The sequence below is a fragment of the Euprymna scolopes genome, chromosome 1, assembly GCF_053919585.1.
Source record: "Euprymna scolopes isolate OS-2025 chromosome 1, ASM5391958v1, whole genome shotgun sequence".
NCBI lineage: Eukaryota > Metazoa > Mollusca > Cephalopoda > Sepiida > Sepiolidae > Euprymna > Euprymna scolopes.
In genome coordinates, this window is record NC_136482.1 from 23,750,348 (window position 1) to 23,776,693 (window position 26,346).

The 26,346-nt window shown below is 33.3% G+C and overlaps 1 protein-coding gene across 1 annotated transcript in view; it reads right to left on the bottom strand.

Moving 5' to 3' along the window:
* The window catches only part of LOC145283319 (uncharacterized), a 33,938-nt gene extending 18,160 nt beyond the window's left edge, over positions 1 to 15,778 (bottom strand). Inside the window, exons 1-3 of the mRNA XM_080132272.1 lie at positions 15,742 to 15,778; positions 12,220 to 12,528; positions 7,575 to 7,805 (exon numbers count right to left, since the gene is read on the bottom strand). Coding sequence (XP_079988398.1) covers positions 7,575 to 7,805; positions 12,220 to 12,528; positions 15,742 to 15,778 — 577 coding nt within the window. The remainder of the gene's footprint in view (positions 1 to 7,574; positions 7,806 to 12,219; positions 12,529 to 15,741) is intronic.
* Between the last annotated feature and the right edge of the window lie 10,568 nt (positions 15,779 to 26,346).

The following is a 26,346-nucleotide window of genomic DNA, read 5'->3' on the forward strand; positions in this document are numbered from 1 at the left end:
ACGTAACAAGATATAAAAAAGGAAAGTTCCCCCGGGATTGTAGCAAACTGCTAACCTAGGGAAAAATGAGAATACCCAATTCTCGAAGACAACAATAAAAAATATATATTGTCGCTTATATTTTGCCTTCTTTGCAATGTTTTCATTCGTTGCGCGCCCGCGTTGTTCGTCCCGTCGCCACGATTACGTCGAATCAGTTACTACAATCGCCAATAATTCCCTGCTGTCTCCATCTGTTGATTAGTTGTACTGTTGCTGATAATTCACCGTCGCTAGCCGACCTTTCGCCTTGGCTCGCTGACCAAAACTGACTGCTGACTATTTCTTTACTTAATTACGTCTTTTGTTTGATTTTTTTTATTTAGTCAATTTAAAAATCATGGATTACATAGAAAAACGCGAGCATGAAAAGTAATATGGTTAAGCTTAAACCTGGAAAATAAAAGGACTAGTTGTAAAAACTGGAAAAGAAAAAGACAATATATTCTAGTAAAATATAATAAATGTATAATTTAAAATATTGCAGCATTAAGAATTGATTATATAATGTTAAATTGAATTAAAAAAAATCTTAATGTTGGAATATTTTAAATTTATAAATTTATTATATTTTTTACTAGAATATCATTATCCGTTTTAATAACTAGTCTTTTTACTTTTCTAAGTTTAATTTTAACAATATTACTTTACATGCTCACATTTTTCTATCGAATAAATAATACGAAGACACGCAGTTAGGATTGAAAAAATAGCTAAAATGGAGAATAGGTAGAAATATTTCCTCATTTTTTTGTACATTTATGGAATTCATATTATTTGGATTTCTTTTAGACTACAGTTGTCATCTTGATTGCTGCTTTCACAACGTTTTGGTGGATGTAACCTCCGAGCTTCTTTATGTGTATCTTGCCCAACTCGATAAGACCCGTGGCGTAGTGGATAAAGTACTTGGTAAATTCAGTTGTAATTTACACACTTCTGAAGGTTGAGGGTTCAATTCTCAGTGCGGGCGACACTCAAAATTCAATTGCAAGTTACTTTGGAGTTCTACTCGATCATGGCTGAAGGAATGAGAACATGTTAATCCCGTGGATTAAATAAAGGGTTCTCTTCAAAATTCTGTGCAGATTTCTGAGTTCGAAAAAATGATTCCCGAGTTAGACCAGATACACCCGAAAAATGTCCGACGCTACATATATATAAAAAAAGATTGTAAAACTGAGACTCAAAACGAGAATCAAATAAAAAAAAATGCGAATAATCAATCCTCATTAAAAAAAAAACTTACTTTTTGGGTACTTATGCACTTATTATACCGCGCTGAAATAATAACGTTATTATTAAAAAAAAACAAAAACATTCTTAACATGGAGAGGGGAGGGTGTGTTGTAACTATTCTGTACTTTCACCTAAAGATTTAATAAACAACGATATCGTAAAATTTGAATATAACTTGAAAATACTTAACTTGAAAAATAGCGGGCACGATAAATGTATAAGCACCCCCTTTTTTTTTATAATGGCTATTGGTTGATGATCCATTTTTTTACAAAGAACATGTGACAACAAGCAACGAGCGCGGCAAACAAAATGAAGGACAAGAGAAGTAACATGTTGGGTTTGGTTTAGCGAAAAGGTTCCTTTATGATTTGTGTTTCTTATGACATTTTAACCCTTTAAAAATTATTTTATGTCGAACCGTAACGAATATGGTAAACGATTCATTGATTGTCTTGGTTCATTTCTTTAACGGTACATCAACCTGTGAATATTTATTGAATGTCGAAATACAATGCATATCGTAAAGATTACTGGGTTGGTTTGGTTTGTCAAATTTACGGCATGTCAACCCTTTTTGGGATATTTGATACAAAGGCATAAACGATTTATTATATACAATTAATTGGACTAGTATTTTTTCAATTATGATGGGAAAATGATACATTGCTTGATTAAAACAGCATATATTAAATTTCATAACACCAAACGCTATACATTCGATTAATTACACAAAACCCCTCCCCCAAACCTATATATTACTTTATTAAACGAAATAATAGAGATAATAAAAATGATGAAATATTTATATCGTCGTTGTTGATTATATATATATATATATATATATATATATAATAATAATAATAATAATAATAATAATAATAATAATAATAATAATAATAATAAATTCCCCAGCCAACAAGAACCATGACAGTCAACGAGCTAGAAGTCCAAGATTCGAGTTTTGCCTTCATTTGGGCTCATCAGTTAGACATATCCGAACTCAGGATTCGGAACCCGAACCTGAGTTCGGATGTGTCTAACTGATGAGCTCAAATAAAGGCGAAACTCGAGCCTTGGACTTCCGGTTCGTTGACTGTCATGGCTCTTGTGGGCTGCGACGTTGTTTCTCTGTGGAATTTATTATATATAATAGCTCACATTTTGAAAAGTATATATATAAATATATATATATATATATATATATATATATATATATATATATATATATATATATATATATATATGATAGAAGGCTCAAGTAATTCACAATTGTATTTTTAGTATCGCTGGTAATGAGGATTAAACCTTCAACCTCCAGAAGAGCATCACTTACATCTGATTTTTACCGAGTACTTTTTTGTTACGCGATTGGTCCTTACAGATAGTTTCAGTATAAAATCTGATAAGCACTAAGATTACACATATAAAAACAAGAATAGGTTTAAAACTACCAAAATTCATACTGGAATGTTCGCAAGTGACGTAACAAATAAAGTACTAAATAATAATATGTTCTAAGTGAGACTCTACCGTAAATTGAAGGTTCAATCCTCAGTACAGACAATAGTAATGGAATTGCTAATTACTTAAGACTCCTATCCGGTCATAGATCACGTGACGAGTGCATGCTACTCCATGGATTAAATAAAGGGTTCTGTTAAAAATTCCGTGCAGATTTCCGAATTCGACAAGATACATCTGAAGAAGGTCAGGGGTTACATCGGCTGATTTATTGAGAATAGCACTGAAGATGAGAACAGTAGTCTGAGCAATTCAAATAATACAAATTATCAATCCTTATCTAAAAAATTCGGAAGCATAATGTGGAATATAATCCTAAAGTTACGCTATCGATTTTCGAAACAGTATATGTCGTTGGAGTTAATAAAAAAAAGGTTTATATACGGCATTAATCGCTGAGATATTATTTATCATTATACATTCTAATGAAAAGTAATTTTTCTTTTACTTATGCGTTTTATTGTTACTTCGTTACATTTCAGTTTGATATCGATTAGATTCTGACGATACTCTCCCGATGAACGCCGGTCAAAAGAAAGGTTTTCCTGGGACAAAATTTTACTAACACGAATCCGCCCCTGCTTGTGCTCTATAGATTTTTGATGTTGTCTTTACTAAGGGAGAAGCGATCTTGTATGGATTCAGGTTTATTGTTTTTGTTTTGAGGGATGACGACCAGACTGGGATTCAGGATATGTTTCAGGCTGGAGGTAAACGTTGCAGGAAGAAGAGAGACCCGAAACGTGTATCGCTTTTTAAGGGACTTCAAGAAAACTCTGAAAAATAGATCAAAACGGAAAGTCTAGAAACTAGGACAGAATTTTCATTTCGTCTTCTTTAAAAAGGAGATTGACAAAATAGACATTAAAGAACAAAAAGAAAAGAAGATCAAAATAATATTTAGATCAATTTGTAAATTAATATCCTCCACAGTATACACCTCCTCTCAAATAAGATTCTACTTTTTTACGCGGTTATCTCATCCTGTAAAAATTTGGAGAAACGCAATAAAAAACGCAAACAAATGCACAAATAAAAAAATAAAAACAAAATCAAACAAACAAATTGTTTCAAAATCGAGAGTGTAGTGTCAGTTGCGTGTATAAATTTAAGGAAAATGATCCAGACTATTTTTTTTTTTTACACATTTAAGAAATTAATCAAATTTGTTTATCATTAAGCTATGGTCGTTAAACCATATATAATTGTTCAAAACGCACAGAATTTACCCACCATAGCTGAAAAGCCGAAACAAATTTGATTAACTGCACTAAATAGTTAGAATGTCCTGGAAATGACGGATCAATTTACGTTAAATTTATATATTAAATTAACCCTCACTCTAAATTCTAAAATAATTATTTCTTTTCATCTTTTTACCATGAGTTTTGTTTACATATACTCGCCTAAAAAGTAAAATCTCATTTATTTTGATTGATCTAGTGGAGGGTATATATATATATATATATATATATATATATATATATATATATATATATATATATATATATATATATATATATATAAATATATATATATATACTAGCAAAATTACCCGTTGTTGACTGGGTTCAAAAACAGCCTACAGAAAATAGACTCTGATTTATGAAAGTATGATACGTTATGAAAAGGAAGGGTTGTAAAGAGATAGCTTCGAATTTGGGGGTATCAAAACCAAAGCAAAATATGATGAAAGTAAAAAAAAAAAATAGATAAACCCCATAATTTATTATACCATACCTGTTCACACTGAAACACTTATCACAATATTCTGTGGATCTATATTATTATTAATATATTATATCTTGCTAAACTTTATGAGATATTTCCATTCTATGGAGGTCAGGCACGAACGAAAACCCCATAATTTTATTATACCATATTTCTTCAAACTGAAATATAATTATCAAGGTATACTTACGCAGATAGATATGAAAAGTCTTTATTAAAGCTTGTGTCTATTTCTATTCTATGGAGGCCAGGCGCGAACGCAGGCCCCACAATTTTATTATACCATCCCTATTTAAGTTAAAACATACTTATCAAAGTATTATTATGTACATCTATATCAAAAACACTTGTAAACGTCTTTTTTAATTTTTTAATTTTTTATTTCCATACTTTGTGGACCAGGTGCGTACGCAGACCCCACAATTTTAATGAATCATAATTATGCCAGATCAAACATACCCATTCCTGTGTCTCGATACATCTTCTATCATTATATGTGATTAGTTTTCTATAATAGTCAACCATATAGGAGCCTATTCGTGACCAGACACACACACACACACACACACACACACACACACACACACACACACACACACACACACACAGACGTTCAGCTATATATATATATATATATATATATATATATATATATATATATATATATATTGATTTTATAACTGAATTACGTTAAGATTTGAGATGAAAGGGAAAATAATACTTGGTCATAAAAATTGTACCGTGAAAATATTTTCATGGGAAATAAGTCAGTATCGCTCTAATAAAGTAAGGTTATTAAATTAAATTAGTAAAATTTAGTCATAATGATGCAGGTTAAAAATTAAGTTAATATTGAAAGCAATTATTTCGCAATCTTTTCAGTAAATATGTTATGTTATTGCAAAGAGGAATTGAGAAAAATGCATATTAGAGAATAAAATATTTAAATACAGAGTTGCACTCCTCAACCCCACCAAAAGTAACTATCAAGTAATCTTTTATATAAATAACATTTGTACGTGTATTTGGGTGTAGGTGTGTGCGCGCTGTGTGCGTGTTCAGCTAAAACTTAAAATCTACAAAATAAACACTAACAAAGTTGATATATTTTGTCTTGGATGAATAATAATTTAAAATCGTACTTAGGGAGGAGGTCAATTGACATAGGTTTTGTAAAGCGGGCTTGGATTTCAGTCATTTTTATTCAGACATTTTATTTACTAAAGGAAAGTAACTGATGTTTTTAAATCAAAGAGTCACTTCCCTTACTCCACTCATTCTTCGATGAATCTATATAAAGGAAAATTGTTTGTGTGTATGTCCAGAGAGAAATTGTGATAAGCAGAGAAGAAATAGGAGCCGTGGAGAAGGAGGTGGAAAGAGAAAGATAGAAAGAGTGATATAAAGAGATAGACATATATGTTACATTTTTCCCGGGTAGAACGATAAAATTGTAACCATAGAAAAGATAACATGATTCCATTTCCGTTTGATGAAAACCGGGTTTTCTTTTTTTATTGCAAACCATCTAGTAGTTGGCCAGTTGTGTACAAATCCCAAGAGCGATAGAAGCCTTCTATCATGTGTGAAAGTGACACAATATTTAACAAGCGAGATCGGAGATGCGCCGCTGTACAACTCATGCTCCCTACCGATCAAACTTATGACAACAGGACTATTGCTAGAACACCCAAAATGCAAATCCGGATTTTCAATGCTGGAGGGAACAGCTCAACGAAGTTTTCGGCCACGGTTATGGTCGTTGGTGTGGTTTAAAGTGAGGGCAGCATCATGCCACCTCATACCTTGGAAGTAAACACCAAAGTTTACCTGGATGTGCTGAAGGGTGTGGTGATCCCCTGGTGCAAGTAGGTGGTCGCTGGCGGACCCTGGGTGTGGCAGAAGACTCGGCGCCGGCCCACAAGTCCAAAGAGACTCAGGTTTGGCTTCAGAAGGATGCTACGACTTTGTACTCTCCTCTCACTGGCTCCCCCTTTTCCCCGACCTGAACCTGCTGGACTACTCCGTTTGGTCATACGTCAAGAACATCACAAACATGACCTTCCACAACACCAAAGCTAGTTAGTATTTTATTTGTTTTATATACTGCTATATGTTATTTGATATTTTATTTACTTTTTTGTTAGATATGCGACATCAGATACAGGCAGATGACAGGGACTAAGTGGGTAACGACACGGACTAATAACTTGAGTGTGCCACTTTCGAATTTCGAGTTCGTTCCACTGAAACATTTTCACTTAGAAATATTGGCAACCTTCATATGGCCCTTCCTATAAGTACTCACTGTCTTTCTAGAAATATTTCTGACTAGAAAGATATCAGGGAAACAAATGCCAACTAAAATCATTTGACTCATATGAAATGAATGAATGATGCTCAACTACATAAACAACACCAGATAATCTCTTGTCTACGAATGATGATGATGATGATGATGATGATGATCTTTGTTACGAGTATTTTGTTTGTTTGTCACATGTTTAAGTTTGTGGAAGGAAAAGCTAATAAATAAATAATAAATAAATGGCGAATAATAAAAGAAGTGATGAGTGCAATGGAAGGATGTAAATAAGAAAAAGAAAATGAGAGAGAGAGAGAGAGAGAGAGAGAAAGAAAGAAAGAGCAGAAGAGAAAGAGTTGGGAGAGAGAAAGGAGAGTGAGAAAAAGGGTCTATTATGACATCACCGTGTATTATAACTGTGATATCAGAAGGGAGACAACACAATGTATTCTGACTCAATGAAAACTTTTGACTTTGTAATGGAATGATGGAAATAATTAAGAGAGTGGAAGGGGCGTTGAGGTAAGAGGGAGAATAGAACGTCTATTATAACATCGCAATGTATTCTGACTTTGTAAAACATTTTAAGTTTGTATCCTTATAAAATATGATTATCAACAAATATCAAAGTTAAACAATAGTTTATCTAACAAATACTGACCCAACGGGTAACGGGTGGTCTAGTGATATAAATAAATAAATAAATAAATAAATAAATAAACTTTTTTATGCTTACCAAAATGATTCCCGAACGGGGGCGAGTTTTCGCATCGAACCCGTTGTGGTAGGTCGCAGTTTTGCAATGTGCCATTGTATAGCATTTGCTGGGGGAATGTTGGACAACGGACAGCGGTGAGTTGTTGAAGGCGGCACTCGTAGAAGCGACTGCAATCGTTAGGGTGTGGCCATCGGATCACATTGTTCGATCCGTACGCAGAACAGTAAAACTTGTACCAGTGTTCGTAATCTAGAGGTAAAAAAGCAACAAAGAAACATCCAGATTGAACTTTAAGATTACATCGCATGAGAGAGGCTGCGAAACCAATATACGTAGAATCTTTGAGAATATAATTAGTCGAGGGTACTTATGAACAGGGAGCTCGTTATTGCCAGCATATTACGAGCAGATCACGTAAATCGCCGGAAAATCTTCGTGCTTTTCTTTTCGAGAAAAAGCGTGTCAATTTTAAAGGTGCCAATAAAAACATTTTTTTTACCGAAAATGATGTGTGATAACTAGGGCTAGGACAACAGCATATTCTTTTCATTGTTTTTACTCTCGAGTATATATCCGACACAGACACAATTAATCAACCGAGAACCACATCACTCTGCATAAAAACATATAATATATCAATAGATATATACATGAGAGTCTAAACAAGGAAAAGAATATGCTGTTGTCATAGCCCTAGTGATAAGTTAGAATTGGAACCTGGGTCTCTCTGGACGATGCTAGACCATTTTTCTGTTGCTCAAAACCCGGATTTTACGTGTTATATAGACAGTCTAGACTCGTCAAATCTCGCTAAATGAGGCATTGCTGTATAAGATGTGCTGCACTCTTTGATAGTTTTCTTTGGTTTTCAGGCAGACAGCCTGTGTTAAATTCGTCTACATTATTACAGTTACAAAAAAGATTGCTTGTAAGACACGACGTCGTTTCTTTGCCAGCCTTAAACATCTTCCCCCCTCTTACTCATCGGTAAGATAATTTCGACACATGGTCAGTGTTTAAAACGGTAGTCGTCCAAAATTATAATTATAGTCGAAAATAGTCATCCTATGATAATTTCAATAAAAAAGGTTCTTACGTTACTATTTAGAAAGCCATTCTGAGTATGGGAGTGAGACATTTTAACTATTCTGTATTTTAACCTATCAATATAATAAACAAAAAGTACCGTAAAAAATTTAATAAACAAATGATATCATTTGCCAATTGTCGACTGCTGTGATTTCATTTGCTAAACATTTCGGCACTTTCCAACAGTTTACATAACCTGCTTGGAATATGCTAACGATAATGCAATCCCTATTCCGCATAAATATCTAGTCGGATATTGTTCTTCACTCTGGCTCCGCAAGAGGGCTTCGTGGAAGTTCATAAAGTAGGGAACCTAGAGTCATTAGTTTAGCTTTATGTTCTGAGATAAGATTAAAAATGATTTCTTAACATATGAGATAAGTTGTCAAATTAAAAATTGTTATGCATCGGGGCCCTACGTTAATAAGCAGCGATTATGTTAACTAGCATGAATTTTGGCGAGGGTTACATTAGTACATGTTATCATAACCTGGCGGCAATAATATACCATCTTCAGGTGGCGTAAATGAGGCGGGGTCGTGGTCAAAGGTCATATCCTTAGACAAAACGCGTTAAAAATGCAGGTGTCGAATGATATGACATAGGGTTTACGTCACGTGTTAGGAGGACAGAACAAAGTTTTTAATCAGTTCATTATTGGGAGCGGTACAAAAAATATACGCTCGACAATGTAGAAATCTAAGTGAATGTTGTCTCGAGACTCTGTCGGTGGAAATAAGTAAACAAATAATTAATTAGCTAACCAGTCATATTAGTTTCTCCCCTTAATGAGCAAACTGCCACTCTCTAAATAAAGCCTTTGAAAGTTCAATTGTGTTTCCATGCATGAATTTGTTTTCAGTTAAACAGAGTGTCAACAACCACAAAAGGATCACGGCCAATCATGAACGCCGATAGAAGTAAACATAAAAGTAAGATCAGCAACTGCACAACGCAAAAAAAAAACAAACAAACAAACTTTGTCTTGATCGCTGCGGGGAGACATGTGAAGCTTCCTCCCGGTGCACCGCGAAAGGTCCCCGACTAGAGCAGGCAATCAATCGATTTGATTGGAAAATGGGCGATTTCACTAATTTCGATGACAATAAAAATATGGAAGTGTGAAACATTCGTTAATTATAATTCAATTCCGGGTAACGTCGAGTCTCCTGCTAATATGCATATATGTATATCTATACTTATCGCTACCAATAAAGATTAAGGTTTATGCCGCATGCGTTCTCTCTGCTCTTCTCTATGCCTGTGAGACTTGGACAACATACCGGAAGCATTTGAGACGTCTCGAGCGGTTTCACCAGCTGTGCCTACGGCGAATCTTAGGTGTGGATTGGCAGATGTATGTCAGTAATGTTGACGTTCTTGAACGGACCCAATGTCTAAGCATTGAAGCTCATATTATCAAACATAGACTGAGATGGAGTGGACATGTGGTGAGGATATCAGACAGTCGACTCCCCAAACAACTCCTTTATGGCGAGTTCGCCGAGGGAAGACGTCTGGCTCAAAAGCTTAAAATGAGATTCAAAGATTGTTTGAGGTCCACCTTAAAAAAATGTGAGATAGATGAAAGAACCTGGGAGAGTCTTGCTTTGGATCGTGGAGAGTAGAAAAGGACCTTGCGGGGAGGTGTGGGCAAGTTTGAGGCTGATCGAACCCAGTATAAGCGGCTGAAACGTAATATCCGGAAAGGGAGGGTGAAAGGAGCAGTGGATGGGCTGGGGCGCCAAATTGATTTGGAGTGTGAGGCGTGCGGAAGATTATGTCTGAGCAGAGCTGGGCTGATAAGCCACCAGACTACTCATCAGCGCAGTGGGCCACAAAGCAGTCTTGTGTTGCCAGATCTAACCTGTGTCAACTGCGGGCGGACGTGCAAAACAGCAGGTGGTTTGAAGAGGCATTTGATTATACATACAAGTGACCATCAAGAACGTGCTGCTAGTGGCGCACATGTCTGCACAATGTGTGCCAAAGAATGCCAGAGTTTGGCAGGGCTTAAAAGCCATCGTGCGGCCCATCACTGATTTGTTTTCGTGTTTCTGTATATCCATTTTTTCTGTATGCTGCCGTCATCATATCTATACTTATATAAAATGCACTTTATCTGTATGTTTGAGTTAGTTCCTTATTGATTCCGAAACGGCTGAACTGATTTTTTTTAAATTTCATGCAAATTTCTTTCATGTACGTTGGAGTGTTCTTCCATAGACAGGAATGCCTCCTATTAGTATCGGTAATCAGAAAAAACCCAATGAAAGAAATATAAGTTTGATTTTGATACAAAGCATCTCATATGCATTTGAGAAGCTTTACTTCTTTCACAAGAGAGGCCGGCGCATAACATCAAAAGCAGGCTCTTTTGATAAAGCAGATGTGCGTTCTAAACAAAGGTTTCTATTAGGAGCACAATTGGACCATGATACTTGACTTTTGCATTTTAAACTTGAATTCAAACCTTTATATAAAATGATTTAATAAAATCAACACTAGGTTCTCTACAGTGCAATGTAGACTAGAATGTATCGTGGACTAAGTAACTGTAAAGAGGCATATGAATCTTCCTCTCGGTGCACTGAGGTGGGTGTCCGACTAGAGCAGTCAATCAATCAATTTAATTGAAAATATAGGCCATTTCATCTATTTCGATTACATTCGTTCATTCTCATTCAAGTCGGGTATCTATTGTGCGTGTGCGCATCTCTGTGTGTGTGTGTGTATGTGTGTGTAAGTTCGTTTCGTTCGAAATTCCAAACGGTTGATCTGATTTTTTAAAAATTTCACACAAATGCACATTATGTGTCTGGGTGTGTTCTTAGATAGGTTTAAATATCGAAAACCGATTATCGAAAAAATCCGATAAAATAAGGAACGGTCCAATTTTGACCAAAGTTAATATCAAAAGTGCATAAGTATGTATGTATGTATGCATGTATGTATGTGTGTGCGTGTGTGCGCGTGTGTGTGTGTGCGTTGAATACTACAAATATTTTATATTAATCCTATAGTTATAAAGAGATGCTCGATATTATAGAGAGTAAAATTGAAATGATGAAAATAAAATTAATAATATTAAATCAGCAAATGAAAACAAAAAATATAAAAATAATCTCTTCTCGTCAGAGGAGAAAAATATGAAAAATAAAAATAAAAAAAATACTACTTTGCATGAATTTGAAAATTTTGAAAATTGTAAATAAAAGAATTTCGACCTTCTGTTTAAAGAAAAAAAAAATTAAGGAAAAATTTAAAAGTTAGGTAGTAAAAGTATGATCGAAGAAGTGATTAGAAAATAATAAAGAGAAGTTGAGTTATGAAGTACGTGAATCCAATCGAGTCAAATAACAATATATATATATATATATATATATATATATATATATATATATATATATATATATAGTAAATAAAAATAAGCTTCGAGGGGAAGCCGCTATTTGATTTAGTAAAATGTAGTAAAACTAAAGCATCCCCAACCCTCAACCCACTAGAATGAACCAACGTCATTCATAAGTGTATTAATAGATATTTGAAATACATAAAAAATGTCAAAACTCACATTGCTCCACCATTTTGGCATTGTTGGTTGGTACAGTGGGAAACATTGTTGGATTTGGCATTGCTGGTGTTGTCGTCGTCGTCGGCATGGTAGGTCGGTTAAACGTGTTACAGTCCACATTTTTCGGGTGATCGCACATAGAAATGCGAGTGTTGAACAAGGTGCCCGGAGCACAAACCATTCTTTGTGGGATCTTACCAACACACCTGATGAAGCTCGAACAGCTTGTTGGGTCGACCAGAAACTCAGACTTTAATCCTGGAGAGTTACATGGGTTCGTCGCAAACTGAGCCAGGCAAACGTTAAAAGCTTGACAAAATATAAAAAAATAACAAAGAATATTTAATATAATTCCTAAAATGTGTCGGTTTCCTTTTATTTTTTTTTTTATAATCATAGAAATATATATTTTTACTGATGAGTCACCGTTTATCAATAATTTAAAACACCCAAGGATAAGAAGATAAAGCACCACCCAGACTTCGAATTGGCAATTATAAGGAGGATTTAAATCCTGGGAAGCTTATTGTCACTAAAATCTCAGCCGAAGTCATTGTTCACTATAATCAAAAACTCCTTAGTGCGAGTGATACTAAGAATACAATTGCGAATTACTTAAGATTTCAACTTGGCCATGACTGACAGAACGAGTATATGCTACCGTCGTCGATTGATTAAAGGGTTCCATTCAAAATGCAGATTTCCGATTTCGACAGAAAGATTCCCGAGTTCGATAAGATATACGTGAAGAATGTCGGAGGTTACATCGACGGAAACGTTGTGAGAATATCATTTAAGATGAGAACAGTAGTCCAAATAATCCGAATGATAGAAATGCTTAATCCTCATCTAAAAAAAATCCCAGAAACATAATAGCAAGAACTCAATGATGAACAGCCAATGCAAGAGAAGAAAGTAAGTTGTAATGATGATCAAACGAGCATGAGAAAACTGGGGAGACTTGCTGTCACTAAGATTCCACATAATTTCTTTATAATAATGGGTCACAATTAATCAAGGTTCCGAAGGTACTAGAGGATTAGGATTAAAGAGATTTTCAATTGAACGATAAACGCCGCCGAAGAAAGATTAGAATCAGTGAGTGGAATGGCGAAACTATTACTTAGTGCAATTTATTATCCAAGAGGATGGCTCTACAAGTACTTAATTACTTGAAGACGACCATGTTATAGTCTGTTGGGAAGCAACCAAGTGGTATTTTGTCTTACAGATGGGGTATTTTTTTTTATTCACGTTCACCCCAAACAAGGCATATCGCCATTCGGACGCAAGGGGCTATTATTTGGGACCATGTGTAGGAAAGATTAATGTTAGTTTACGTTACATTTAAACTTTTGCATATCAGCTATAGAAGCAGGTAGCAGGAAGGGAATTACAAAGTTAAACTGTTCGAGGGAATAAACTATTAGAGTGGAAAGCTTTCTGCAATTTAGGGACCTCAATAGTGAAGGGATGTGATTTTGTTGGTAAGCAGGCTTTGTCGGATATATGTACGTTGAGGGGGCGCAAGTGCAACGAGTTCATCAGAGCAGATTCCATTAGAATACAAGCATAGGGATGCAACATTGCGGCGATGATACAGGGGTTGGAACTTAGTTGACGAAGTGGGATCTATTAGATTGAAGACTCTTTTTGGACCCTATCCAAGAGGGAGAGACTAGTGGTAGATGCACCAGCACAGATGCATCGGTGAATGGTGGCTTTAAGAAATAAACGTTGTTCATGGAAGATATGTTTGTTTTTTTGTTTTTTTTTGGCAAAGACGAGAAATGACAGTTTATCGCTGTGATTGTGGCTGGGCGAGATCTTGACGTGAATGTTTTGATGATGTAACGACAGGAATTCGGTTTCGTACCTTTTACATTGTCAAGACACAAAAAGTGCGCAAAGCTACCGCTGTAGATGAGTTTTTGCGGTGAATATTTTACAAGAGAGGGGTAGGGATTGGAGTTCAGTCGAGCCCCTACAATGATACTGTAGAAAGATGCGAGCAACAACTGAAATTGCGGATAGTATTGGAAACTTTTTTTTTTTTTTACAAGGTGATCACCACTTATCAAGGCCCGGAAGCCACTCAGGAATAAGAGTTATTGCATGTACAGTACGTTAGTGTGGGGATTTAATAAAAGTGTCTACTTAAGGGAGAGGTTCATCAGGAATTTGTTTACGTTGGACTTGAAGACATCCAGGTTGTAATCAGGTGGGAAGCAGGCAGACGGAACAGAGTTCCACAGGCGTGCAGTTCTACGAAAGAAGCTTTGTTCATGGAATCTATGTTTTGATTTAGGCACAGATAAAGAGTGGGGAAAATTTTTGACAGTGGTTTCAAATAAAATAGTTTTTTTTTTTTAATTATAGATTATAATCAATAGGGAATTGGCTTTATAATAATAAATACAAAACGGCATGAATTAAAATATAATATTTATACGCATTTCACGACCGGGCAGCGCCGGGCTGTTTACTAGTATATATATATATATATATATATATATATATATATATATATATATATATATATATATATATATATATATATATATATTAGCAAACTCATGTACTGATTGCTGTTTTTACCTCGATAAAAACGGGCAAAATTAGCCCTTTTATCTCGTTACAAGCGAGCAAAAGTTATAACCCCTTGACTTAGAATGAGTGCTTTAAGTTATGCCAAATTGATGGTTAAATAGGATTAAATTTATGTTAATTTACATTTCATACTAACCTATAGCAATCCCTTTTTATGTATTAAACGAAACCCGTAAAAATGTTGAGCCAGATCAGCCCAATAGTTTTCAAGAAAAACTAGAGAGTAAATGTGGCATTGTAGTGCCTAATTCCTGTTAATCCCAACGGACAGATACAATCATATTTAGTTAGCTGCACCCTATCATAGTAAAGGTTAATGAAAAATCCATATATATATATATATATATATATATATATATATATATATATATATATATATATATATATATATATATATATATATATATATTATATAATTTCCTTTAAGTAAATACTGTCACATCTTGCTGCAATGTGCAAACTATTTCGATCATCAATGATCTAATTTTTAAAATAAAAAAAGTTGAAAACCTTAACAATTTTTTACTTAAACGAAATAAAAAAAATTATATATATATATATATATATATATATATATATATATATATATATATATATATATATATATATATAATACCGGGTTTGATAAGGTACAACAGAGTTTCTTTTCTTTTCGTTTAAAATTTCTTAGTTATTTTTTTCTGGATAGGGAAAGCAACTTTTCTTAGTTATAAGTAAATAAAATCGCCGTTTTGTTATTCATGGATGTCCGGCATAAACGCAGACTTCACGATATTATTGAAAAATAATAATAAAAAATGAAACAATATTTTTTTAAAATCTTGATATAAAGCTTTGTTTTCAATTGTATCTTTCTAAAAATGCAGACATAAACTTCAAAATTATATAACATAGATTTTTCAATGGACTTACCTGCCGCAAGGAAAATACAGGTGATATATAAAAACATGACTGAGTTTTTAGATATAAGGAGTTTCGTTCACTATGGATATTAGCGTCTAAAATGTTTCGCCTCGGCGAAAAAGACGACGTTTTATAGACACACGCTCTTTTCTTTCTTTACTTCCTTTTTACTTTGATGTCAATACATATTTTTGTTTGAACATATTTGACAAAAGAGTGACCGAAAGAGACATACAATAAAACAGGCGTTCACGCATGCGCACAAACTGATTTGCGATAAACGTCTTTCACGAAGTCTAACGATTCTCTCGTTCTTATACATACACTATGTATGTATGTATGTATGTATGTATGTATGTATGTATGTATGTATGTATGTATGTATGCATGTATCTATCTATCTATCTATCTATCTATCTATCTATCTATCTATCTATCTTTATGTCTTTTGTTTAAAAGTCGGACGAGCAAAAATATTTTGGGGCGAGTAAATTTTCTCTCACACTCGACTGGCGGTCGAGTGATTTTTTTTTTTCAAATCTCAAAGGCTGTATATATGTATGTATATGCATATATATGTTCCTTCATGTGTATTTTACATGTAATGTGTGTGTACGTATGTATAGGCATATGTATGTGTGTGCGTATTTGTGTGCCTTTACGTGATTATGGTTGCATGTGTGTGCACATGCATACGTATGTTGGCGTAATCTGTATGTACGCATGTGTTTATTGTCATGTGTATGCGGGGTGGAGAGGACTCTCGTAAGCCGTCGTGAAGGCAACCCCTCTAGGAGAAGCAAATCTTAGATTAAAAAAAAAACATAAAGCGGGAGATCAGTACCCGCATTAAGCTGGTCTGCAGTTTGACTTGTTGCTGGCTATCTTGCTCTTGCTTGTTGCTGGATGTCAACATTTTGAACCGAGAGAGAGATTTAGCTGTCGTACAAAGCTACAACTCTGTAACATCATCTGTGTATAGATACTCCCTCAGCCATGGAAAAGTTGTGACGCGTGTAGGCCTGAAATGTTGGAAGCATGTAATAATTTATCTGCCATCATTATATGTATATATGTATGTATAGGTGTATTTATGTTCATGTACAGGTGTATGTATATGTGTGTATATCTATGTGTATATGTATGTATATGTGTATATGTATGTATATATGTATGTGTATGTATATACGTATATATATTGTTTGTATGTATGTGTATATATGCATGTGTGTGTATGTACATATATGCATGTGTGTACGCGTATATATGCATGTGTGTATTTACATGTATGCATGTATATGTGTATAAATGTATGTGCATATTTGTGTATGAGTGCAGTCATGTATGTGTATGTATATGCAAGTAAGTGTATGTATATATGTGCATATATGTACATATGTGTATATGTATGTATATGTGCGTATGTATTTGTATATGTGTGTGTATTTATATGTATGTACATGTGTATGTATGCGTATGTATGTATATGTATGTATGTGTATTATGGATTGTGTATGTATATATGTATATATGTTTGCATGTTTACAGATATGTATGTGTGTATGTGTATATATGTATATTTGCATTTATATATATATATGTATGTATGTCATTGTACGTCTTGTGTATGTTTATGTATGTATATGTATGTGTATTATGTATTGTGTATGTATGCATATATGTGTGTTATATGCATGTGTGTATGTGTATGTATCTGTATATATGTATGTATGCGTGTATGTATATATATGGATGTATACTAATAACCGTCTTCAGTGTCATGTCTGTTTGAGCGTGTGAATTTTGCCGGCAGGACTAAAGTCATTTTCGGCTCATGGACGTTCAGTGTTACATGATAAGGGCTGTCCCCTTTTCATGTAAGTATAAAAATAGAGAGATTTAGTTAAATGTAAAAAATGAAATAGAATAGACGAAGTTCGAACCTCGTAATTTAGGTTTAGAAATAGATTACGAGAGAGAATTAGCCAATAGAATGTAAAAACAAGCCATTGTTTAGCTTAGAGATAAAATAGTTTTAAGAAAAGGAATGCAACTATAGGATAATTTAATAAACATGTTTTTAACATATTGGAAATATAGGTTACTGGGAATATAGGTTAAAATTCCTTTTGTAAACAAAGGAAAAAGTTTTGGACACGCATTTCCAGAACACGTGAAAGAAGACACATGTTTTAACATGTGTATGACGTCATGGAAAATAGGAAGTTCTCGATATAGTTAAAAACATTAGAGTTAAGCGGAGAGAGTCTGAGAGAGAGCCTGAGGACGAGAGACGACAGTCTGGAGTCCAGACATGGACAGTCGAACGTTTGGAAGCGAGACGGTCACCTTTGAAACATAGAATGTAAAACTTTGAATTCTTGACTAAGAAAACCACGACCGGTCGGAGAAGAAATAAACCCATCATGTGTTTTTATAAACGTCATCTTTGTGTTGTAATTCTACCAAAAAGGTAAAGTGAAATTGTAATTATATGTCTTATATATCATGTGTGTTTAAAATGTCTTTACATACACAATGTCTCGACATCTTATATCTACAATGTAAACACTAAGACTGTCTCAACACTACCTCCTCACTAACACTTCTAAGTATGAACATTTTATATATATGAATCTCTTCATAACACGAACACAGAACGCAACATCTCTTTTAATAAGACTTCCTAACAACGATAACAAATATAACAATAACAACGAACAATATAACAACAACAAAAACAATAATAATAATAATAATAATAATAATAATAATAATAATAATAATAATAATAATAATCAACTATATAACATCAGTGCCTGAGGGAGTGGCACTCGTCTGACAAGACGTTGCAGTCATCAATCTATCTATCTATCTATCTATCTATCTATAAATTTGTATACTCACACACACACATATATATCTGCATGTATATATATATATATATATATATATATATATATATATATATATATATACAAATTCATAGATACGAATATATATAAATATATTTGTATATATATATTCAAATATATATATATATATATATATATATATATATACAAATTTACAGGTACAAATATATATATATATATATATATATATATATACATATATACTAGCGGGGGGCTTTGCCCGGCTTTGCCCGGGTGTAAAATACGCTTAAATATTATATTTTAATTTTTCTAGATTTCGTATATATTATTAAAGAGTCGTGATTTCAAAAGTAAAAATAAAGTTTTTAGGTGCCATCAGCTAGAATCGAAACCGAAGCTTTCAAAGTTGGTGACGTTACCACTGTAACAACGTGACACGCATATAAAAATTAAAAAAAAATAAGATGAATGTACAAAATGTATAACGATTTTTTTTTCAATTTTGACCTATTTAACCGGTTAAAGACCCATAAAAAAGTCCAATAATTTTAGGCCCCTAGCGCCACTCTGTGACTTTCAGCTCCGGAGGAGATAAACATTGAAAATATGGAGACAGACAGACCGAAAGATTTTTCACGTGATTGGTAAGCAGGTTATGCGCCTGTTGCTGCTGGGGGCGGTTTCCTTTTTGTATTGGTGTAGTACCACCTTTAATCATCGATTCTAGCACGTATGCTTCTTAATATGTCTTTTAAGGCTTTGAATTAGTGTTTCATGTAGTGCCGTGAATATTTTGAACAAGTATGCGTGTATTCCAAGTTTGCAAATTTTTAGGGTTGCCTTGAGTGTTTTCTTGTGCCAATTTCGTTTTCTGTTCTTTACTCGGTTTGCTTTCATATCTTTCAGCCAGTAGGTATTTCTGTTGTGGTCTTGTTGCTTTTCTCATATCTTGCTCCAGTAGAGTTTTATTTCTATCGAATCTAGTTGTTCTGTTTTTGTTTTTCCTCTGATTATATTTTGATAAGATTGGCTTTCATTGTTTTCAAAGATCCTGTTTTGCTTGTACTGTTCCGATTTTTTCTGCATTGTCTTAAGTTTACTTCTTTTGCTTTAGTTCTTCATGTTTCTTGTTTAGTCTCTCCCTATCAGAAGTATTCCCACTTTCCTTTCTTTTTTGTCTTCTTTCTCTTTTCTCTCTTATCCTGTTTGCTTCGGCTTCTTTTAAAAACTTGTTATTTGGATTTGCAGTCTGAGTTCCCAGCCAGCTTTTGTCTGTCCATTTTCTTTTTCCAGCCTGGTTTCTCTTTTAACTTTCAAACTTATCATCTTGACACCTGCATAAATTAGATTTTTTTAAATCTGGAAAAGTCCTTGTTTATATATATATGGAAAGTTTGTTCAGTTTTTTTTTTGTTTTTACTTTTGGATTTTCTTACTTTTGGTGTCTTAAGAATAGTGGGTTTGTTTTTTCTTCGTTTATAAGTCGTCTGATGTTTTCTATTTTCTATTCTCAATTAGTTCTGTTGTTTCGTAGTTCTCGATATCCACATGTTTTGCAGGTCTTTTGCATATAGAATTTCTATCTGTAGGGTTCCACTGAGGGATGTTCCATCATTTATTTTCGTTGTATTTACTTTAGTTCTAGTTTTGAAAGCCAAATTTCTTATTTAGTCACTAGGAGTGACACGACCATCTTCAAAGATTTCTCTTTGAGAATAACCTGGAGTCTGAGCGACAATGAGTCTCCCCAGATTTCCAGTACTCTCCACTTCTTTCGATAAACTTTGTAGATAAATTTGTGTTATCGCAACAGCCGCTTCGTATTGATTTATCGTTGGCAGCGACCATTGGTCTTCACGAGAATTTGGATGGCAATAAGCCTCTTCAAGGTCTCAGTCCTCTTCGCACTTATCCAGCGGAAGTCTGACTAGTGCTTTTTCTCCTCCGTCTTTCCATCCTACTTGACCTTCCTCGATTTTTTGGTGTGCATCAGTTTATGGTGACACAAGGGTTGCAATTATACAGTTTCAGTTTTCATGATTCCATGTATTGTTCCTTTGTGCTTTATTTCTGTAGCAGTTTCTGTATGTTCGGCTTGCGCCTGTAGCTCACGTATATTAGTCTCTGCATTCAAAAGTTTTCCTTAATATTTCATTATTGTTATTAGTTGTATCTTCTCAGCCATCCCTCTGATTCCAATCTCTCCCATTCTTTTTTCAATATTTTTCGGTATTGTTCCTAGTGCTCCTACTATTAGTGGTGCTATGTTGACTTTCTTAATCTTCCATATCCCTTTGAGTTTTTTGGCTAGTTCCGTATTTTCCCCGCTTCTCTGTCTCCTTAATATTCACTCTGTGGCTGTTGAAATCTAGAACTTGGTAGGACTTTTCTTTCTTGTTAACTATTATGACATCTGGTCTTCTTGCTTGAATAGGTTTATCCGTTTTTATATCCATGTCCAATAAAATTTTGTTACTTTCATTTTCAAATAATACTGCCAACTTGTGCTTGTACCGTTTGTCAGAGTCTTCAAAATGCATTTGTTTGCATACTTCTTGTCTTCAAGTCCAACGTTAACAAATTCCTAATGAACCGCCCCCTTAAGTAAACACTTAATCAAATCTCCATACTAACGTAATGTACTTGCAATAAACCTTATCCCTGAGTGGCTTCCGGGCCTTGATAAGTGGTGATCACTGTGTAAAAAAAACAACCTCTTAGTGTACTGCTTTCCCCGCCTAATCGTGTATATTTTTATATTCTTTTTGGTGAGTTTGCGGAATACGCTTATTATGTAGTTTATTGTTTCGTGTCTTTGCTCACAGAGTATGGATTTGCTGTTTTCTTGCATCTTGTCGATCATTGTTTTAATGTGGTTGGTTCTGATTGCGTTATCTTGTGCGGCTGTTATTATGGATTCAGTTTATTTGTTTAGGTTTTCCTTTTATGTCCAGGTGTTTTCATTAGTCTCATCTTTTGTTATCCTTATGAATAGTCTGTGTAGCTGTTTCTCTTTCCATTTTCCTGCTCTCGTCTCGTTTTGTTTATTTTTTTCAGTGTCTTTTGCTGCTGTAATTATTATTTCGGTGTTCTGCATTATCTATTTTTTAAATTCTTTTTTTGTGTGTCATTTACAGAGTCTTCTATACAAACCAGTCGTCTTCCTCCATCTTTCCTTTTCACATAGATTCGCTCAGCATCATCCTTTGGCTGTAATGCTTATTGATTTGGTCGAGATGCCTCAGTTCTTCTTTAGTACAACCTGCAAAGGTTCCAGAGTATTTTACTAATGATACTGCCCAAGTATTTGCACCTTTAATTAGGTTTCTACTATAAAATTTAGTTTCTAAAAGTTTTCTCGTTCTTCTAAGGTATTCCTTCCGAATATTCTCGTTCATTGGGAGGAGCTGCTCAGATAATTCTATCCTGTCATGACCAAGTTGAAAGCTGACTTCACTGATGTCCATTTCTCCTCCCTGCAACATTTTTCCCACAGAAGAGACATTGCGAGCCTGGCTCTGTTCTTGCGTTTTTCATAACAAGTGCTCAGCTTAGATTGAATCTATACCCCCCTGCCAAACTTAATACACTTAAATTACTACATAATCTTCAAGTCCAATGTAAAAAAGTTCTTGCTATGTCATTCCCTTTAATCAAATTATACCTAATTTTCACCGCTACCGATCAATACGCTGTCTTAGTGTGCACTATATATATATATATATATATATATATATATATATATATATATATATATATATATATATATATATACAAATATATATATATATATAAATATAATATATATATAATATATATAAATATATATATATAAATATATATATATAAATGTATATAAGTATATGTATAAATATACATATATAAATACATATAATATATATATATATAAATATATATATAAGTATATACATATAAATATATATATAAATATATATAATTACATATAATATATATATATATTTAAATATATATATATAAGTAAATATAGTAATATAATAAATATGAATACATATAATAATATAATAAATTATAATATAATAATTATTATAACTACCACTTTTCTTTCCGCTGTTTTTATTTTTTATTATTGTTTTAGTTTTCACTTTCTTAGTTTAATTTTTTATTTTACTATTATTATTATTATTATTATTATTATTATTATTATTATTATTATTATTATTATTATTATTATTATTATTATACTTGCTATTATTATTGTTATTATTATTATTATTAATTTTTATATTATTATTATATTTGCTATTATTATTGTTATTATTATTATTATTAATTATTATTATTATCACTATTATTATCATTATTATTATTAATTTTGCTGCTAGGTTCCATTTGTTTATCTTTATAAGCATTATTTTAATTATCATAACTACTATCAGTTATACCTTTATTAGTTTAATTATATCTTAAATTTTCTTATTATGATCTTAATATTTTCTATTATCCTAATTTTTTATCCATCGAGGTATATATGGGTATAACCTATCACAACTTCATATTTCATAGTTTTCTATCTTTCCCCCTATATTTTCATAACTATGTTTATGTTATTGATTCGTTATTTTAATAACCATTATTATTATTATTACTAATATTATTATCCTTATTTTCATTATCAAGATTATTATTACAATTATCATTATTAATATTAGTATCACACTTTTCGTTTCTATTATTATTATTATTATTATTATTATTATTATTATTATTATTATTATTGTTGTTGTTGTTGTGTAGCGGGGTAAAGTTCATATTGGGGCACATATATAACGGGGACATATAATAACGTGTAATGCTTGTAATGGCACTTCTTATGGGAAGATATTTATATATATCACAGTTTTTTTTAACACATATATATATTTTTTATTACATTTTGACTCCAAACAAGGCACATTGTCACTTTGATGTAGGGGTACAAGTGCTTGCAGTTCGTCAAAGCATTCATCGTTAAAGTACTTGTAGAACAGGCAGAGGGATGCAACATTTCGTTGATGGGACAGAAGCTGAAGCTTAGATGACAGTTCAGGATCTATTAGGTTGGTGACTCTCTTTTGAACCCTGTCTAGGAGTGAGAGACTAGTAGCAGATGCACTGGCCCAAATATGACAACAATACTCCATAGATGGGCGAATGGTGGCCTTATAGAGGTAAAGCATACTTTCGGGCATTAGTAGCTTTCTAGCATGGTAGAGAGAACCTACCTTTTTCGTAGCGGTCTTGGCAAAGCTCTCAATGTAATTTTTCCAACGCATGTTTCCTGTGAACGTTATGCCGAGGAGTTTAAAAGATGTACTTTCAGATAAAGAGTCTTTGGCCATTGCTATTGGTGGCAGAGAAGGTTTCTTGTAGTGATTGAAGGAAAGAAGTTTAGTCTTGGCAGCATTGAATGTGACCATCCATTTTGTCCCCATTCCACTACAGATTGGAGGTTGTTCTCTAGTGTTTCTGCCGTTTCTTTAGATATGTGTTCGTTTGTTTTCCTGTCGTGTCTGTTATAGAGCGTGATGTCATCAGCATATATACACATCTCACAGGCAATAATGTCAGGGAGGTCATTTATGAATATTAGGAATAATAGAGGTCCAAGGATAGACCCCTGAGGCACTCCCGCATTTATATCATATTGTTTAGATGTACGACCATCGAGGACAACCTGGATTTTTCTCTTATCTAAGAAGGATTTAATTATGTTAAGTATTTGCCCAGTGATACCGTATGATCTGATCTTCCTTAGAAGACCATCGTGCCATACCCTGTCAAACGCCTTAGATATATCTCGAGCTACTGCTATACCCTCCCCTGATTTCTCAAGTGAATGGTATATGCGCTCTAAGATTGCAGTTATGATGTCTGCTGTGGAACGGGTTTGTCTAAATCCATATTGTTGGTCGGTCAGAAGTTTAGCCTCTGTAAAGTGATGGACTAGAGCTTGGTTAATTATGGACTCAAATATTTTGGCGAAAAGTGGGAGAAGGCTAATGGGGCGGTAGTTTACTGGGTCAGTTCTTTCGCCAAAATTCTTGAAAACTGGCACCACAGAAGCAGTTTTCCAGTAGGCAGGAAAGCAAGATTCATTAAGGCATTTTTGTAAAGTTTGGAGAGAACTGGAGCTACTTCGGTGGAGCACTTTTTTAATAGCATAACACATATTAGAGAAGAGGAGGAGATACTTCACTTATGATGACGGTGGGAGGACACATAATCTTCGAAGGGTTACACAATGTTCATTATAAGATGATAAACACGATTACCTTTCGTTCGTGATGAAGGATGTGACACAAGACAACAGTTACAACATAATGATGACTTCTTTATTCATCTGATCGGCCGGTCGATGACGTCAGGAATTCAGCTTGGATCTACATTGTCTAATTTTCTACCCTTCTCCTCTAAGGGACTCTTCTCTCCAACTGATTCTCTCAACTCTTGGTTGATCAACTGACTCTCTGCTCTCCGAACCCATAGAATCCTATATTGAGAAATGTCCTTTGTTTATGACGTCAGAAGTGTGTTTACAAACGTGAATAATTTTCACGTGGTTTTATATTTGTTTGTCCAAACACACTTTGTCAAACAAAAGAATCCTCAGTTCTAATATCTAACCTTTTTTCAAACAATATATTTTTAATTTGGATTGTTCATTCTTTTACTGACATATTTAATATTCACATTTTTAAAAGAATTAACATTAGACTTGATTTCTAACATTCCATGTATTTGCCTACAGAGTTCGGTTCTAGGCTTATCCTAATCTCATTTTCACTTATCTAGTATTCTTCTTATTTACATGAGAACGGGACAGCCTTTTCCATATAACACTATTATTTCTAAATGTTTAATTTTTTAAACTTAAAGTTTTTTAATTAATAGTTTTATTATTAATAGTTTTATTATTAATAGTTTTATTATTATTATTATTATTATTATTATTATTATTATTACGATTATTTTTATAATTATAATCAATAATAATAATAATAATAATAATAATAATAATAATAATAATAATAATAATAATAATCTTGATATTATTAGCATTATTATTATTGCCAATAATCTTTTAAACTATCTTACAAAAAACCCTCTAAGATTTCATTTTATTCCCTTAAAATTAGTTGAACCTGACATCGGCTGTAGAAAATATGAACTCCTTGTCTACGTAGCTTTCGCTGGTCTGACCTCATGGCTATGGTAACGCGTGACCTAATTTCTAGTCTGTTTTTTTTTTCATTTCCTCTCCACAAATCATATTTTCTCCGGACAAAATGGAAGTATTAAATTTGGCTGTCTTCAATATTTTAAATTCTGACGATGGATTTTCAACTTCGATTATTCAGACGCGAACTTTTTGTTGTTCTTTTTTCACCTACATCTAATAATAACCTCCATTGCAGTGAACTTTTTTTTTATATACGGTCGGTTGTTTTTTTTATATACGGTTGGTTGTTTTTGTCTTTATGTTGAACTCTGAATCAAATATATACCTATGGATCTATATATGTACATTCGTGCTCTCATATATATGTGTACCAATTGACTATATACCTATATGCATCTAATTGACTTTTTCCTCAAAATATTTATGAAAAAACTCTTCGCATGATTTGTTTCCATATTTAGATTCTTATATTTTTTTTATATTTTATGACTAAAACTCATAAAATCTTAAGTTTCAGTAACCAGCAAATGCATAGAA